At 40.3% G+C, this 18,538-nt stretch overlaps 1 protein-coding gene across 1 annotated transcript; it reads right to left on the reverse strand.

The window, feature by feature from the left end:
* Window positions 1-10,059: 10,059 nt before the first annotated feature.
* LOC125524584 lies at window positions 10,060-12,753 on the reverse strand. The gene is made up of 2 exons (XM_048689616.1): window positions 12,364-12,753; window positions 10,060-10,480 (listed from the first exon to the last, which is right to left on the reverse strand). Exons 1-2 carry the CDS (start codon window positions 12,693-12,695, stop codon window positions 10,471-10,473), a joined length of 342 nt encoding a protein of 113 aa, XP_048545573.1. The 5' UTR covers window positions 12,696-12,753; the 3' UTR covers window positions 10,060-10,470.
* Between the last annotated feature and the right edge of the window lie 5,785 nt (window positions 12,754-18,538).

Here is an 18,538-nt window from a genome sequence, read left to right on the forward strand (position 1 = left end):
CTGACACAAGGATTAGTGCAAAGATAATAATCATGGACTTCTGCTGCTTCATACAGAAGAACACATGGATCATTAATTTCTAGTGGCATCTACTTGGGCAACACAGCAGTTTTGTTGTTGGCAAATATCAAAGATATTCCAAATTTGGTTTTTCAAAGTAGATTCGCCAGCCCAGATGTCATTACAAAAACTAATAAATTTATCATCACCTAGAGCCCATTTTATGGAAAGGCCGAACCCCAGATAGGGCCCATGTAACACCTTTCCTAAAAGGGATCCAGTTTTTGTTTTGGCTCATAGAAGATTAGGTTTGCAAGTGTTATATTTACACACTTCTGCTTCGCCCCCCGTAAACTCACGCTGCCTGATACGCACCCTGTGTACGTACCGCTCATACACGTTTTTTTTTCTTGTTCTTTTTAATCTTTAAGAAATGTGTGCCACGGGCGATTCGAACTCCAACCCTCAAGGTTTACTTCAGCTTCTAGTAACCAACCAACAAAACAGGTTATTTGTTATGCACACTAGCTTTCTTTTTCGCTTCTTATGTGATAAATATAAATTCGTGAACTTTCAGTCCCGTTTTTTCAAACTGGGTTTTGTTTGGTTTTATTCTATTTTTATTTCCTTTTTTCCCTTTTTTCAAATGCATGAAATTTATTTAAAAAATCAAAGTTATACACTTTTGTATCAAATTTGTGAATCTTTTTCAATTTTTGAACTTTTTTTAGTGAACTTTGTTTGAAAATCTGTGAAAAATTTCAGGTCTGTGAACATTTCTTCAAATCCACAAACGCTTGGGCCGCTCAATAGGCACCCGGAGCGATGCCATCGCCTGGGCTAAAGCGTAAGTGTTATTTTCTTTCTTTTTTCCTTTTCTTATCTTTTTTATGTTAATTCATTTTTCTACTTTTGAACCTTATTATTCTTTTTGAAACATGTTCGAAAATTTGAGGTTTTCCAAAAAAATGAGAATTGTGGATAATAGAATCATTCAAATTATGAAAAACTACATGGTCGCAGATGCACCTGTTTGGCCTAGTCTCGCACACTCCTCTCAACTGGTGTTTTTTTTTACTGTGAATAAATAACCCCAACTTCTTGCATAAGCCAGGCACGGACATATGAGGCATCCATGACGGGTTTGAATGAGTTTCGACACCGTTTGCACGTTGTAACACAGTTGGCCATTTATCGGCCCTTTTCACCGAGAAAACTAGAGAAAATGCAAACTTATCAAAAATCCAAACAACTTGGCCTGATGCCTTGAATTGGTCACATAATCTGGTGAAAAAAATTGGGGCCATTTGAAGCATGTCGAAAAACAACGTGCTTTCAAACAGACTCTTCTGGCACGAACACTTTGTTGAACATGGTCTATTTTTGAACAACCTTAAAATGATCCCAACTTTTGCAAGCATATGGGCATGCCCATGGTAGACGTCCATGCCAGGTTCGAATGAATTCCGACATTGTCTGCATATTGCGACGCGTCAGGCCATTTATCGGCATTTTTTCATCGGCAAAACTCCAGAAAGGAGAAAAAAGAAACAAGAAACAAAAACCAACAAAATGATAAAGATACAAACACGAACAAAAAAAGAATTAGTGAGAAAAAGACCAGTTCGCTACAATAAACCGGTCACTGAGGGATAGTTCTTGTACTCGAGTTTCCTAAATAGACACTGAAGCTTATTAGCTCGTCTAGCTAGCGATGAGCGGTTAGCAGTGGGAGTTAGGGCATCTCCAATGCCCAGCGCTAAAGCAGGGCGCTAGGAAAGATTTCCCGGCCAAGCGACGGTTACATCGTGGATTCCTAGCATCGGGGCTGGCATCGATGCCAAGTATAACAGCGAGCGCTTAGTGCTTTCTCCGCACAAGGTGAGGCAGAAATCGTGTTCCTGAGCCGTATTAAGCGTTGGTACTTAACGCCTTGCGTTGGAAGAGTTAACGCTTATAGGCCTTTTATAAATTTTCTAAAAATATTTTTCCTTTTCTAAGCGCCTGGATAAGCGCTTACCATTGGACATTTTTTTTTTGAGACAATGGACATGCCCTTACAGGGTTAGATCCCTCGCACAAACCATTCCTTTTTGGTGATTTTTTTCATGTTTCCACGAGCGACAATGGCCTGGCCCAGTCGGGCGGCCTCCTGTGCGTGGCGCCGTCTATTTGACGGGGTCACTGATATGTCTCGCCTACAGCGAGACGAGAGGAAGTCTTGCTGAATTCGAGCTCCATATTGGGTCGGCCCATCGCGCCACAGGTCACATGCCATATTCTCATATTTTTTTGTTTTTTGCTTCTATTTTCGTTTACTTTAGTTAAGTTCCCAGATATTCTATATTACAAATATAGTTACATAAAAAAATTTAAAAAATATCAAGCATTTAAAAGATGTTAAATGTGTACACAAAAATGTTTCTCATGTATAAGTAAAACAAATACATTGTGTATGAAAAAGTTGATCATGTAATTAAAAAATTTAATCAAGCATTTTATTGTTTTAAATATGTATAAAAAATGTTGACCATGTATTAAAAATATTAATCTGGCATTTGAAAAATATTAATCAAGCATTTGACATATGTTAAATGTGTATAGGAAATTTTTTTGACCATGTATTAAAAATGTTAATTTGATATTTAAATTTTTAATCAAGCATTTAAAAAATGTGAAATGTGTGTACAAAAATATTACTCATGTATTAAAAAATGTTAATCTTGTATCATGAAAATGTTAATCAAACATTTGAAAAATACTAAAATGTGTATGAAAATTGTTAATCCAAGCATTTGAAAAAAATGTTAAACATGTATTTGAAAAAATGTTAATGGAGCATTTGAAAACTGTTAAATGTGTAGAAAAAAGTGTTGACCATGTATTCGAAACTAACCTTATATTTGAAAAATGATAAATGTTTATTAAAAAGAGTATTAGATATGAACCAAAATGTGTAAAGAAAAAGTGAAACCCTAGAGAGAGAAAATGGATGAAAACAAGAAAGAAACCAACAAAACCAAAGAAAAAAGAAAGAAAAGAAAAAAGGAAATGAAAACCGTGAAAGAAACAAAGAAAAGGAAAGGAAAGGAAAGGAAAGGAAAGGAAAAAACAGTGAAAATAGAGAAAGAAATGAAGAAAAATCGATGAAAATACAAATAAAAACAAAGTAAACCCGAAAAAAGCAAGTGAAAACCTGCCTTTTTTTTACCCTCAAGTAAGTCACGCTCTACTATTATGTCACAAAGCCGAGAACTAGGGGACCCGAGATCGATCCCACCACTCCCTTCAAATTCTATATTTCTTTAATAAAGTGTGCTGTAATGGGCTGGCTCGTTACTGTAACCGTTTAAGCCAGAGGTCCTTCCACGTGCGACGTATACGTTTCGGCAGACGACTCACCATACATACGAAAATGGGTACATTTTGTCAAATGTCTGTTTTTCTTTTGATAAACTTGCCAAAGGTCTATATTGCCCTTTACGTTTCGTGACGGGGTTGTACCGAAGCGGGGCTCATATCATCAAAGTAATCCAGTTTTTATCTCCTCCCACATTGGACAAATAGATACCTCTAAAAGTATTCAGTTTTGAAATTAACTATTGATTTAGAGATGTGCCCTTCATAGTCCAAACTTTGTTGAAACAGAAATATGCGGCTTTTGCTGTTGAATCATGGAGCCACATTACAATGCATGAAACGGATCTTCATTAAGCGATTCAAAAATTGAGAAGTCGCTATTTACTAAGAGACACATATTGTTTGTTCATGGTTGGATGCCCAATCCACGTCGGTCTTCTGGTCTACAAATAATATGCCACTTAGCTTATTTGAAGCAAAAACTAGCAAAAGTCAGACTCTAACTAGTTCATTTCTTAATGGGACCTACAACAGCCGTAGCGACCGGACCTCCAACCCTCCTTTTCATAGATGTCAACTCTCACACAACTACAAGAACAACAGATCAAGCACCACAGGCACACCACCCGTAAATCCTCCCTGTCGATTGACCGACACACACCTAACAAGCAAGCTTCAGCAGCCTGTGATGGCTGGCATGATTCAGCTTCGGAGCACAGCGGTGCTCCTCGTTGTGTTTGGCGCAGTAATGCAGATGCAACTGAGCTCGATCGTGCCCCTTGCGGCGGCCGCCAGAGTCCTGCTGGAGGTTAACGCCGGGATGGGAGTCGGCGCTAAGGCGGGCGTGGGAGGGGTTGGAGTCGGAGCTAATGCTAAGGCTGGAGGCAAACATTTCAAACACAAAAAGGCGGGAGGCAAAGGTGCTAGCCCTGCCCCGCCCCCATCCGCCGTCGACTGCGGCGACAACAGCGACCCCTGCGTCGGCGGGGGCGGGAATGGCTACGGCTATTACGATTACGCGGACTACCCCTGTGCTCACTAAAGTCGCGGGCCGGGTTATCGCCTGATGGACGTAGATGAAAAGATTGTAGTTCAGGTGCGTATGTTGTGGTTGTTTGCATGTTTTATCTCTTCTCCGCTACGCGTAAATTCGGGCCGGGCGGTGGACGGTGGTTGTTGCTCGTGAAATCTGGACGTTGAGCTAGCGGATTGGCCGTATTATCACGTCCTGGTGTGTGTGTTGTGAGTTACTGTGTCGTGGACTCGTGGGTGTTCAGTTCAGTTTGTGTCCTGGTCTCCTGTGTTGTTTATGATTTCTTCAACCGACAAGTAAATTACGCAAGAGTCCCGCTTCGGATGACAGAACATGTCACAACGTGCATATGGTGTCGAAAATCATTTAGACTAGGTATGGATGCCTAACATGGGCATGCCCACTTGTTTGCAAAAGTTGGGGGCGGTCTTGATATTTCCAAAAAATACCATGTTCAATGGAGAGTGTTCGGATAGATCAGAAGGGTATGTTTGGGAGCACCTCATTTCTCGACATCCCTTAAATTGCCCCATTTTTCATGACCTTGTATGACCAATTTAAGGCACCATGCCAAATTGTTTGGGGTTTCGCCCAATTTTGCATTTTTTAAGTTCTCTTGGTTAAGAAGGCCGATAAAATAATCGGATGTGTCACTACTTGCATATGTTGTCGAAAATCGTCCAAACCAGGCATGTGCCTACCATGGGCATGCCTACCTTCTTGCAAAAGTGGGGTTCATTTTAAGGATGTCCAAAAATAGACTATGTTCAACGCAGACTGTTCGAATAGGCCAGAAGGGTCCATTGAAAGCTCCTTGTTTTTCAATATCAATCAAATAACCCCCAATATTTTCCACCAGCTTCTATGACCAATTCAAGGCACTATGCTGAGTTGTTTAGATTTTTGAGAAGTTTTGCATTTTCTAGAGTTTTCTCGGTGAAAATAGGCCGATAAATGGTCAAATGTGTCGCAATATGTAAACGATATCGGAAGTCATTCAAACCTGACATGGATGCCTCATATGTCCATGCCAGGCTCTTACAAGACGCTGGGATCATTTATCCATAGCCTACAAGTTAGATGAGTGTATTTGTAATTCCGGTCATTATCACTCAACATAAACATTTTATTTTTTCCAAAGAATTTCCTGAAATTTGTCAACAATTTTGGAATTTCAAAGTGTGTATGGAAATTTTACTAACTTGAACACTTTTTTTTTCCAATTTGAAAAAATGTTTTGTGTTTTTGTTTTCCAATAATGCTCGCCAATTTGAAAAAGTGTTTACATTTTTTAAATGTTCAGAAATTCAAAAACTGACATGTTTTCAACAAAATGTTCACAAATTTGATAAATTATTCGTCTTTTTCGAAAAATGTCTGCAGTTTCAGAAAATGTTTACAATTCTGAAAAACTGTTCTTAAGATTTGAAAAATATTCACAAAATCAAAGTATTTTTCATAAAAAAATTTGATAAATTTGAAATAAAAGATCACGTTTCCAAAAGAAGTTCAAGTTTTGAAAAAGGTTTCGTATTTTTAAAAATATTCCAAAAGATGAAAAAACACATTAAGCTATAAAAACGCTTTAGCTAGAATGTCCGGTCCGGCTGTACAGCACCAATTTTGATCTGCTACAGTATTTCTAATAAAAAAACATCTACAGTACATCCACTCTTGTGATAAACAAGTGCGCTACATAATTATCACTACACGGTGACGGTTCTGGTTGCTGTTACCAATTTCACAAAGCAGAAGATCGTGTGTTCGATGTCTAATAGTGGCACTATTTTTTTTAGTTATTTGAAATTTTGATATATTAATGGGCCGGCCCAAGGCGGACTTGGAACAGGATAGATTTTCACGACGTATTTTCTGGAAAGACCATCCTACCCTTTATTATAAAGGGGTATGGACAAATCTCGTCCATTGATGTGTTTAGAGGGGGTTGTACCGAAGAAAAAGTGTACGCAAGATCACCTCATTGCGAGAGACTTCAATAAAGACATAACCACACCTTTCGTGTAAAATGATTTGGAGCTAAGCATCACCCATTGAAAAAACCAGATTTGTAAATTATCATTTAGATGAGAATTATTAACTCATAAACTATTTATAATTAACCAAAGAAAAAGTAAAAAAAAATGAATCTTCATGTAAAATTCAACGGTGTAGGAGTTAGATGAGATATAGTTATTTTTCATCTAGACGAAAGCTAGTCACACCCATTTCACCATGTATCGGCAGGAACGAGATCCTCTAACATCACAAAGGGATGTCAGGGAAGCTACAGTACCCTGACATCGCTTCTTCACATCCATATGATTAAGCCTAAAATGACTTGAATTAATTTGCAAATTACAAATCTATTGTATATATTTACAAAAATTACATACAAACAAAATTATGGTGCAATAAAATTAATTTTGGTTTTTATTTTCTATGAACAGTAATTGCGTACAGTGTCTTTGCTACAGTATCCGTGACATCCCTTCTTCGTTTTATCATGACATCCCTTCATAATGTTAGAGGATCCGTTCCGTGTCGGCAACTATCTCCTCGAGTTAAAAACAAAATCGTTGAACTAACATGCATGGTCCACATCTAAGATCAGATGTGCCGATCCACCCAGAAATTGGGCTGGTTTGGGAACGCCTTGCAAGGATAGTGACAAGGAATTTTTTGCAGCGGCCACGTGGGTGTCTATTGGAGATTATAAAAAGGCCCAGTTCTAGGAATCTCCGTTGCTATATGCCTTCTACCCAAATACATCGCACATTGTATCCGAGCTTCTTTCGCCAGCCACGGCAACATGGAAGGAGGCCCTGGTCAGGGCTGTTTTTCTGTGTTTTTTTTCCGGAACTATCACTTTTTTATAGCAAATTCAGAAACTATAGCATCCAATGCAAAAAAATCAGAACTATGACCCCGTCGGCCTCGTGTGGGCCGAAAAAATAGATTTCGACCAGGATTTGACCGAAATGGGCTTTTCGGCCGTGCCTTGGTCGAAGAGGTGCGTACCTGGGCCAAAAAGACCTTTTTGATCAACAATAGGCCGAAAAGTCCTTTTTATCAGAAGTAGGCCGAAAAGTCTCTTGGCCCCATCTTTTTACGTTAACGGGAGGCCAAAGCTGCATGGCTCCACTCTTCGGCTTATGTTAGGCCGAAATGATTTTTTTTAGTTTTGGCTTATGAATACTGTGCAACCATTGCCCATCTTAGACATTAAAAAAATCACGCAACCGTTTCCCCTCAATATTTTCCCACCAACTCGTCCTAGGGATATTCTGCAGAGGAGTTTTGGTTCTCCTGTGTTAGCGGCTACGTACAGAGGCCTGTGCAAAGCTTGCCTGTTGAAGTCTAGAAAATCTAGTTTTGTTGGATGTCCATTATTGTTGCAGCTCTGGTCATACGAGAGATTCCAATACGACCCTATGTATAAGACGGGCAATGGTTGCACAACATTCATAAGCCAAAATTAAAAACAAAAATCATTTTGGTTTAACATAAGCCGAAGAGTGGAGCCATGCAGCTTCGGCCTCCCATTAACGTGAAAAGGTGGGACTTAGAGACTTTTCGGCCCACTGCTGACTAAAAAGGACTTTTCAGCCTACTGCTGACCAAAAAGGTCTTTTCGGCCGAGGTATGCACCTCTTCGGCAAAGGCACGGCCAAAAAGCCCATTTCGGCCAAATCCTGGCTGAAAACTCCCTTTTCGGCCCACACGAGGCCGTCAAGGTCATAGTTTTGAATTTTTTGCATTAGGTGCTATAGTTTCCGAATATGCTAGAAAAGCCATGATAGTTTAAAAAAATCCTGTTTTTCTTCCCATTGATGTGAATGCCATTATGAAGATCCCCACTTGCACCCGCAACATAGATGATTTTTGGGCGTGGTATCTGGACAAGAAAGGTAAATTCGCAGTAAGCTCGGCATACAAGTTCTTGCTGAAAACAAAACTACAGAGAGAGGAATGGCTGCAGGGAGGAAGTGGCTCGTCACACTCTGAAAAATATGAAAAATCCTGGTGCTCATTATGGAAGCTGAAGGTCCCATCAAAGAGAAGGATTTTTCTCTGGAGACTTGCTCATCATTCACTTCCTACGATTGATGTTTTGAAAAGGAGAAATATGGCTATACAAGAGACATGCCCCCGCTTTGTGGCTGTGAGGACTCATGGCGTCATGCATTGCTGGCCTGCACTATGTCCCGTTGTGTATGGGCGCTAGCAGATGATGCTATTGTCTTGCAGATGATTGAGAATATGGAAGTCAACGCCAGAATTTGGCTGTTTGACTTGAATGAAACGTTGAATCATGCTAGCTTCACAAGGATGGTGGTAACCCTGTGGTCTATTTGGTATGCGAGGTGTAAGGCTATATATGAATCCATTTACCAGAGCCCTCAGCAAACCACATATTTTGTAAACAACTACATCAACGATCTTGGTCAGTATGCGTTCAAGGATAAAACCCAAAGCGCTAGATCGCCGGCAGCTCCAAGGCCGAAAAGGTGGCTGCCACCTCCTATTGGCAATGTCAAGATCAATGTGGACGGAGCAGTCGCGAGAAACCACCGGGAAGGAGTGGCAGCGGCTGTTTGCAGAGACCATGAGGGTTTATACTTGGGATCCCAACGCTGGTCTTTCCGGGAATCAAGGATCCTCTCATTCTGGAAACCTTCGCATGCCATGAAGCTATGGCACTAGCGGGGGATTTGGCGGCCCGGAAGATATGTGTGGTTACGGACTGTCAGGAGGTGGTGAATGATATCAACAGAGGGACCAGAGGCCCTAATGCTTCGATAGTACATGAAATCCTGGGTTGATGCAATAGCTTTATTTCATGCTCTTTTATTCATGAGCGTAGAAACTTTAATTATGAGGCTCATAATCTCGCTAAATTTACTTGTAATCTAGGCATAGGAAGACATATTTGGTTGGTCAATCCTCATGACCCAAACCGTGTACCTATGACAATTGCTATGAATGAATAAAGATAGCGAGATTTTTTTTTAAAAACCCAAATACATCACACATAAGATATATAAAAAAGGTGTGCCTGGTTATCGAGGCTCTTGACAGTAATTTTTGGGTCCGTCAGATCGGTACCCAGCAGGGGCTAACCTTGAATCATATCCAGGAGTTCGCTGCCCTTAAGGAGACGCTGGTATTACCCTCAGCCAAGATAAACATGACACAATAACCTGGAAACTCACCACTAGTGGGGAATATACTGCGTCATTGACGTACAAGGCGCAACTTGCTGGACTTATCTTTAGTCCTATGCTTGCTATGATTTGGAAGATGTGGCCTTTTTCCAAATGCAAATTCTTTATTTGGTTAATCCTCCAAAATCATGTGTGGGCGGCTGATCGGTTGCATCGTCGCGTGGATCCCATCAACTGTGCAGAACGGACATGAATCATCACATGCAGTGGCGGAGCTAGAACTTTTGTGGAGCCTGGGCAAGTTGAGCCTAAGTGTAAAAGGGCAGCCCGGTGCATGTAGAGTTCTATCACTTTGGGTTTTTTGTATGCAGTATTTCCCTACATTTCTGAAAGAGGTTGTTTCCCGGACTTGAAGTGTAAAATCTAGAAATAAAAAATCGGGTATCCGGATCAACATATAATATAGCACCAAATTTCCGAACCATAAATCCACATTAATAATGAAGGGAATGCATAAATATAATAGTCACACAAAAGGTAATTAGTGAACTAATATATAATATATCAATATCCATTTCATAGACTAAACAAAGTTGAGACTTGACAACAAAAGATACTCCTTCCATCCGGAAATACTTGTCCTCAAAATGGTTGTACCTAGACTTATTTTAGTTATAGATACATCCATTTTTTCCATTTCTAAGACAAGTAGTTCTGGACGGAGGGAGTATATAGCAAGCCTTGCACAGAGGCAAACTCGCTATGTCACCAACAAAAGTAAAGCTATTCATACCAGATGTCATTGTGCAATTTCTTCCACCACAGTCGAAATCATCTCTCATTTGTTCATTTTTGCCAAAAGAAAGACACATAACCAGCCTTGCATTGAGGCAAACTCGTGTTGACAAAGTCCTAGAAGGCCCTACAAGATAAAAAAATGAATATGTAATTAAGATAGATTTAGTTATGAGATGTGAACATATTCAAAATAGAAAGCTTGCAAGAAAATAGATGGTCAGATGGAATATATCGACAATGCGCTAAAGAAAATAATGAGGCAAATGCCCTTTCCAAGACTTCATTGCAGTAAATGTTTAAATAATATCCTTATCATCAACTGGCTTGAATGACTCTCGCTTGGTGTTGAACCATTCATTATTGATCTTGCTAAGTAGTTTATTCTTAATAATCTTCATTGTTGAAAAAGCTCTCCCACCAAATGCGCTGACACCGGCAATATTTAGTTTGCGGTCAACCAAACAAAAACAATGAAATAATTCTTTCTCTTTACCAGTAGAAAGACCACAAACTGCACATGAAAAAAAAATGCATCCTATGAGTATGAAGGAACCAGAAGGTATAAAAATATTGCATGAATACCATGTGCTGCAAGATGAATATGCTAGTTCTCCTATAGATTAATCGGCCTGAAAATAAATACTTGTAAATGAGAAAAATCATACGAGGATCAAAAACTTTCTGAGGACATGCCCCGGCCAGTGATCAACACAAAGTAATCTGTTTTCTCTTCTCTTCTTCAAGATGGGGACACATGGTCAGGGATGTGAGTTGCCTTCCAATTAATTCTGAAAGAATAATTCATTCCCTAGCCCAGACCCACTATTCCCTAGCCGGCTAACCGTAATTTCGGCGGACGATTCTTAGTTTCCTACCGGAGGTGGCCCAAGCCGAATGAGAGGAAGGAGGTGTTGAGGGACGTGTACTCAAGTAGACTGCCTGGCCGGTTGGGTGCCTGGCGTGATGGTGTCTGCTCGCCGCCGGCCGTGCGCCTCGCGGTCTAGGGTTAGCCTGTTAGGCTGCGCTTGCCGCCTGGGAGAAACGAAACAGACAGGGAGTCAGGGTGTTCGTGCGATCGATCGAACTCGTGATACAGAAATTGTTTCGGCCTGGGCAGCTCAGCCGCAGGCTGTTGTTGGGCCCTGAACAGCGCGCACATGTGAGAAACAAAGGCCCAATTTTTTTTTGCCCGAGTAAAGCAAGCTACGGTACGTATTTAGCCCATCATTAATTCGGTCGATCGGTGTTGTTGTGGACCAGCGAGCCCGGGCAATTGCCCAGGGTGGCTGGGCGGTGGCTCCGCCACTGATCACGTGGAGCGAGAAGCTGAACTTTTGAAGTTGGGAGAGTTGGGGGGACTTCCGAACAAGCCCTATATATGTTGTAAACAGCAATAGTAGGTAGACTGGAAATAGTGTGCATTTATTTGTTTAAGATAGTAAAATTGAGCCAAATCCCAGCCCTCCCACGCCTAGTGTTCCTAAACGTCCGTTTGGCTGATTTGATTGTTTCTGGCCCATCAGATCAACTGTCCTAAGGGGCTGCTACTCCACGAGAAAAATCAAAGCTCTCTAGTAAACTGGACCAATATGTAGCCCCTTCAGACAACCCAACATCTAGCCGAGTACAGACAGCCCACGGTCGCTGCGCTCCCTCCCGCATCCGTAAAAAGAACTATTCGCTCAAGAGAGGAATGGATCGGGGCGGTCTATATAGAGGATGTGGACGGGAGATCGATACTGTTGGCGAAGTGGGCGGTCTATGATGGGATCCAGCCAATGCTCGCATTAAAAGGGTTCGTGTAAAACGAATTTGCGGTAGCGGAAGGCAAGACAGACCAGATCCGCTAAACCATACTGCATATTTGAAATTTAAAGTTCGTGCCATGATAGTTCATCAGAGTTCATCATACATTCAAACATACAAACTTAAAAACATAGTAAGTAAAACTTAATTTTGGGCTTCACGTTGAGGTAGAACTCGGTCGTGAACCGATAGAGAACTTACGCGAGCTCGTAACCCTCCTTGTCCGCCTTGAGCTGCTCGGCGGCGCCATCTTCATCGCCGTCCACCGCCTTCTTCACGGCGTGGAGCTCGATCTCCGCCGCGCAGAGACCCTTGGTGGTGGGCCAAAGCACGTCACTGACCTCGTGAAAGCTGCTCCACGCCTCCGGCCACCGCTGCATGAGAGGGTGCCGCGCTCTTTGGTCTCGTTCGAGCGCCATGGCCCGACCGCCCGGCCTCGATGTCGTGTCGGGACGCGCTTGTGCGGCGGTGACCCACCGCAGCTCCACATCGGCGACCTCCGCGGGCCATTGATGTGCTCTAAACAGGTGCATGCGCACGCGAATCTGTCGCTGAAGAAGGTGGGATTGCGGCGGAGGTGGGTGGTAGAAATGCCGGATAGGAACCCTAAATCGACATCTATCCGGTAAATATAGTGGCAGAGTTGGGACGATATGGGCCTACAAGTTGTTTTTTTTGACCGGATCTGCTGGAGATCCTGTTTGCCGTGTTTTGCGGCAAACACAAGCCCCATCGCACAGGATGCACCGACTGGGTCGGCCCATTATTTAGTCCATCGCGAATACGAGGGTGAAAAATGGCAAAAAGGGTTTCGTGCGGTGGCTAGGAATGAAAAACATCACTCCCTACTTGTGCAAGCTCGTTGCTAACCACTACGATCGAACAGCTCTGTGGACAGAAAAACAGCGGAACACTAAAAGAATAACGACAGTATCACACTTAACACTGTTTAACCAAATCCCGAACAATTTTCCAAATCTTGAGTAATTCTTTGAATGTACGAACAATTTTTCACAAACGCAAACAATTTTATGAAATCGAACAATTTTGAATTTCCCAAACATTTTTCGAGAATACAAACATTTTTGGAATTTATGAACAATTTTTTAAAGCACGAACATTTTTTGAAATTTCACAACAAATTATGAAACATAGATCAATTTCAAAAATCCCAAACAAATTTGGAAGTGTGAACATTTTTTAAAAACATGAACATAAATTTGAAACCTGGAAGATTTTTGAAAGTGTGAACATTTGGGAAATTTTGAAAGTGTGAAGATTTTCAAAAATCCCAAACAAATTTGGAAGTGTGAACATTTTTTAAAAACATGAACATAAATTTGAAACCTGGAAGATTTTTGAAATCTTTCAGAAAATTGTACTCCCTCCGTCCGAAAAATACTTGTCATCAAAATGGATAAAAAGAGATGTATCTAGAACTAAAATACGTCTAGATACATCTCCTTTTATCCATTTTCATGACAAGTATTTCCGGACGAAGGGAGTAAAACATGAATATTTTTTGCAAAACGTGACAATTTTTACAAAACATGACCAATTTTTGAATTTTGAGTTTTTTCTGAAAACACCAACATTTTTTGAATATTTTGAACCTTTTTTGAATAAAAAAGAAGGAAGAAAAATGAAATGAAAACCAAAAAAGGAAAAGAAACAGAAAAAATGAGGAAAATAAGAAAAGAAAAAGGAAATAGAAAAAAGAAGGAAAAACAAAGAAAACCAGAAAACCCGGTTTAAGAAGGTTGGCAAAACCGGCCAGGACCATCAAAAAAGCTCCCAAAACCAGGAAAATGATCCTATGTAAAAAAGAGCTAACTGGACCGGCCTGTGTACCATTGAACATGTGCGATAGGTCGACAACCTGCCATCGCAGAATGCGGTAATTAGGGTTTTCCTTGGATCTTCTTCGGCCGAAAGACAGTATATCATGTGGTTCAAAAAAAAACAATATATCATGTAAAACGGCTGGACTTATAAGGGCCGGCTATGTTTTTATAGGATGAGTTGCTCTAAGGCCTTGTTTGGATACGATGGATTAGCCAAACTAGTTTTCCGTGGACCCATATAACCGCCCAACAAACTAAAACCATGTTTGGGCCTTCCAACAAAACCGTGAATAATTTAAACTCTGTTTCCACAAAGCCAGGAAACTACGTTTTATCAAAAACGACTAATACTCGTTTTTGAGAAAACAAGATTACATAAAACTCTCCGTAACAGACATTTTCCTCTCCGCTCCTTCCTCAACAAACTTATTGGCGCCAATTCTTCCCTCCCGCAGCCAGTTCTAGGCGCCATTTTTTCCATCGCATCTATATAAACTGGATGGCGGCACAACAAACATCAGCAAAAAAAGATCTGGAAACCTAGTTCAATGGCTAGCCGCTAACCCCTGCTGTGATCACCAATTCCCTGGCCGCCGGTGTTAGGCTGGGATCACCAATTACTGGCAGCTGGCCGCTGCTGGGAAGAGAAGGGATCTCTCTTCCCCAACTTGTTTCCATCACCAGAGATCAATCTGCAGATTCGTCATCCTACAGGTAAGGTCCATAATCAGAAACTGATCAGCATACTCAAATCTGTAGGAAGAAGGTTCATGCTTTCAGGACATGAATGCAACTACGAAATTGAAATTTAAATCTGTAGCAGCTGTGTGTTTACTTGAGTGATGAATAGACAATTATTCCCTATAGATTAGTCACATATGTAAATTGTCAGGTCTTAGTTTTTACTACAATATAGGCAATCCTTATAGATGGAATACCCTTCATGATAATTTCCTTAGATCATAATTGGTGCCAAAGGTAACAAATATTGCAGTATTTGTGTAACTTAAATGATTTAACTAGTAATCATTTTGTTGCTTTATTTCCCTTTAGGAAAATATCGATGACCAAATCAAAAGCATTAAGAAGGAAAAGACCGATAAGCAGGTCACAAAGCGCCACACATGGAAATCTTCAGAGGACAAAGTATTGCTGAACATACTAAAAGATCAAACTTTAAATGGAGGGAAGGAAGGAACAGGATACACAAAAAAAGCATGGCGTGAAATCCTAGAAAAGTTCAATGAGTCCAAGGTAGACAAACTTGAGTTGCAACAAATAAAAAATCGCCATAAGTACTACAGGAGTTGTTATGCTACCATGGACAGACTTCTAAAGCACACAGGATTTGGTTGGGATGACTATGACAAAATGATCAAAGCTCCAGAAGAAAAATGGGCAGAACTCATTTTGGTAAGTTTAAGAATAGTAACTTTTATATAATTGCCATATCATACACTTGACCAATAGACTAACAATGAACTTACAAACCGCAGAAGGATAAGAATATTCAAGAATACCGAGATAAAGTATGGCCTAGTTGGATAGACCTGCAAGACATATGTGCGAGCTCTACTGCATCCGGACTCGGTGCTGTATCTAGCAAAGGGAAAGGTGAAACAACTAAAGCACAAATTGATCTGAATGAGGTGGTAGAACTAGAATCCGATGAAATAAATGATCCCACTATTGTTTGTCCTAAAAATCCTAATAGCACCAAGGCAGAGAAAAAGAAGAAGTGCAATGCAAGTGGATCACAAGAACCTCCAAAGGGACAGAAGCGATCAGCCGATGATGCTATAAACGCAATTGATCGCCTAGCGGACGCATCACTCATCATCGCTGAATCAAAGAAAAATGCAGCACAACAGATAGAAGCTTACTCAGTGAAAGTATGTATGAAGATATTAAATAGCATGCCTGGACTTGAGGCAAATAAAAAATTGAAAGCTGCAGAAGCATTTGAACAAGCCAATAAAAGGGCGATTTTCGTGGAGATGGATGAAGAGACTCGATCTCTTTGGGTTGACAATGCGTAGTTTTGTTTTCTTGTAATGTACCGTTGAGCTTTGAGATTAAGTCATATTTGCAATTTTTCATTAATCCTTCTGTAATTTTGTGTTCAAACAATCAATGACAGTTGCAATTTTATATATTTATTTGGTTGCTATTGCTTGCTAATTATAAGATCCAATTATAAATTTCTACTCTTGATATTTGGAGTTATATATATTTATGTTCTTCAGATCAATAAAGAACCGAATATATAAAATTGATGGCATACATTTCCTTTACGTTGATTGGTTTGACACAACAATGATGCAATGGTGTTCTCTCGCTCATTACATGATTTTTGTCCTGCCATTTAACAGAAAGTCTATCGATCAGTTAAAGGAGAGTGATGGAAGATATGGCAAATGAAGAATATTCTGATTCTGAGCAGATGGTTATTCATAACATTTCGGCAGTGTCACTGTTTCGATATGTGCTATTTGGAAGACTATTCAAAACACCACATAGTACTTCCAAATTAACTGGTGCTCAGAAAACTAAAGAGTGGTTAGAAGGGCATCCAGTTAGATTTTATGAACAACTTCGCATTGATAAGCACACCTTCTACTTACTGCGAGATGCATTGTGCGAGAGGAATTTACTTAAGGATACAAAACAGATGGATGTGAATGAACAACTAGTGATATTTCTACATACAATTGGGCATAATGTTAGGAATCGTGTTCTCCAGGATAGATTTCAACATTCAGGAGAAACATAGTCGACACTTCAAGAGAGTTTTAAAAGCCATAAATGGTTTGCGTGATGTTTGCATAACTGATCCGGCCAATGAAGTTCCAACCAAAATATTGGCCGATGAAAGGTACTACCCATACTTCAAGGTATATATCCTATCTCAAGAACATGTTCCTTTTCCAAATGACTTGCATAATGGTTTAAACCTTACATTCTAATTCATAATTTTACCAACAGAACTGCATCGGAGCAATTGATGGGACACATATTAATGCAAAGATCAAGCTTGATAAGCAAACTCCATACAGAAATAGGCATGGTTATCCATCTCAAAATGTTATGGCAGTAGTGTCATTTGACATGTCATTTTTATATGTGGCTGCTGGATGGGAAGGTTCTGCATCGGATCAGACCGTTTTACGGTGGGCTGTTACTGATGGTGGCTTTGTTGTTCCAGAAGGTAAAATTTTAAATACATGAATTTTACATGCATGCAAGTAAAGTTTATCTTCATTGTCTCAAACATATGATTATATGATAGAAAATTTGAGTGTGATATCAAAATTTACATGCAGGTAAATTTTATCTTGTTGACTCGGGATACGCAAATACTCCAAGATTTATTGCCCCCTACCGTGGAGATCGCTATCACATTGGTTCTTTTCGTGGAACTAATCGTCGGTATAGTAGTGAGAAAGATCTGTTCAACCATCTACATGCACAACTGCGGAATGTTGTAGAACGCACTTTTGGTGTTCTAAAAGCCCGATTTCCAATATTAACCAGGAATGGAGGAATCCCTTATCCTTACAAAAAACAGGTCCAAATTGTTATGGCTTGTTGCATCATCCATAACTTCATTAGGAAGGTTGATAGGGATGATGAGTTGTTTCAGCTTTTCGAACAAGAGGGTATAGAAGGAAATGTTGACACAGGTGACCAACAAGTTAGAGGGCACGCAAATTTACAAGAAGATGATCGAGTTGCTGGTGAGCGATTACATGCAGGCATCGCTCAACAGTTGTGGACTAATCATCAACGACGTACCACGCAAGAAGAAGAAGAAGATGATGATGATTAAACACTGCAATATTTTATTGCGATCTTTATATGCATATACACTGCATAGTTATCATTATATCTTTTCATTCCTTAGTAGGCCCAGGAACTTTCTATTCTATTTATATTCAAGCACACTCTGTCTCTACAGCTACAGATGATAGCACTGCTGAAATAATAATTCTATGCCAATCACCTAATGAAGCAATCAGTAAAAGTTCTGTATGCCTTCTCTAGTTTGTGAGATTGATGAACTAAATGGACAAGACTAAGCTACTAACCTTATAAAGGTAGTAACAATCTGAAAAATGAACTTGTAAATCTGAAATAGATAACTACTCTGTGCACATAATTTCTGGTGAGATCAAAATGTACAAATGCGTGTGAACATCCATGTGTTGGGCTAAGCTAAAGAATGAATCAATTGACTAGCCTATATGCGCCTGAATGTGCAAAGATAATAGATCATTCATACGCAATCAGGTATCTTTTTGGCTCTGTGAAGTGAAGTAGTACTCACATTTCTGTAGTTGAAGAATTGGAGCACCTTGTTGACAGCGTTGATGTACTTGACTGATGGCGGGCCATGGAGTACGCTGATGCTGATAGAGACATCAATGAGGACGAAGGCGCCAAGGACGGCGCAGAGCGAGCTTGCGCTTGACGACGACGCAGGCGAGACCGATGTCCCTGTGCTTCTTCTTGGGCTCCGGCGGGCTGACTAC

This window comes from Triticum urartu, chromosome 7 (assembly GCF_003073215.2).
Source record: "Triticum urartu cultivar G1812 chromosome 7, Tu2.1, whole genome shotgun sequence".
Taxonomy (NCBI): domain Eukaryota; kingdom Viridiplantae; phylum Streptophyta; class Magnoliopsida; order Poales; family Poaceae; genus Triticum; species Triticum urartu.

Bases quoted from the DNA above. Each gene is read 5' to 3' on its own strand.
- LOC125524584 (XM_048689616.1), bottom strand. From the start codon at position 12,695: ATGCACCTGTTTAGAGCACATCAATGGCCCGCGGAGGTCGCCGATGTG.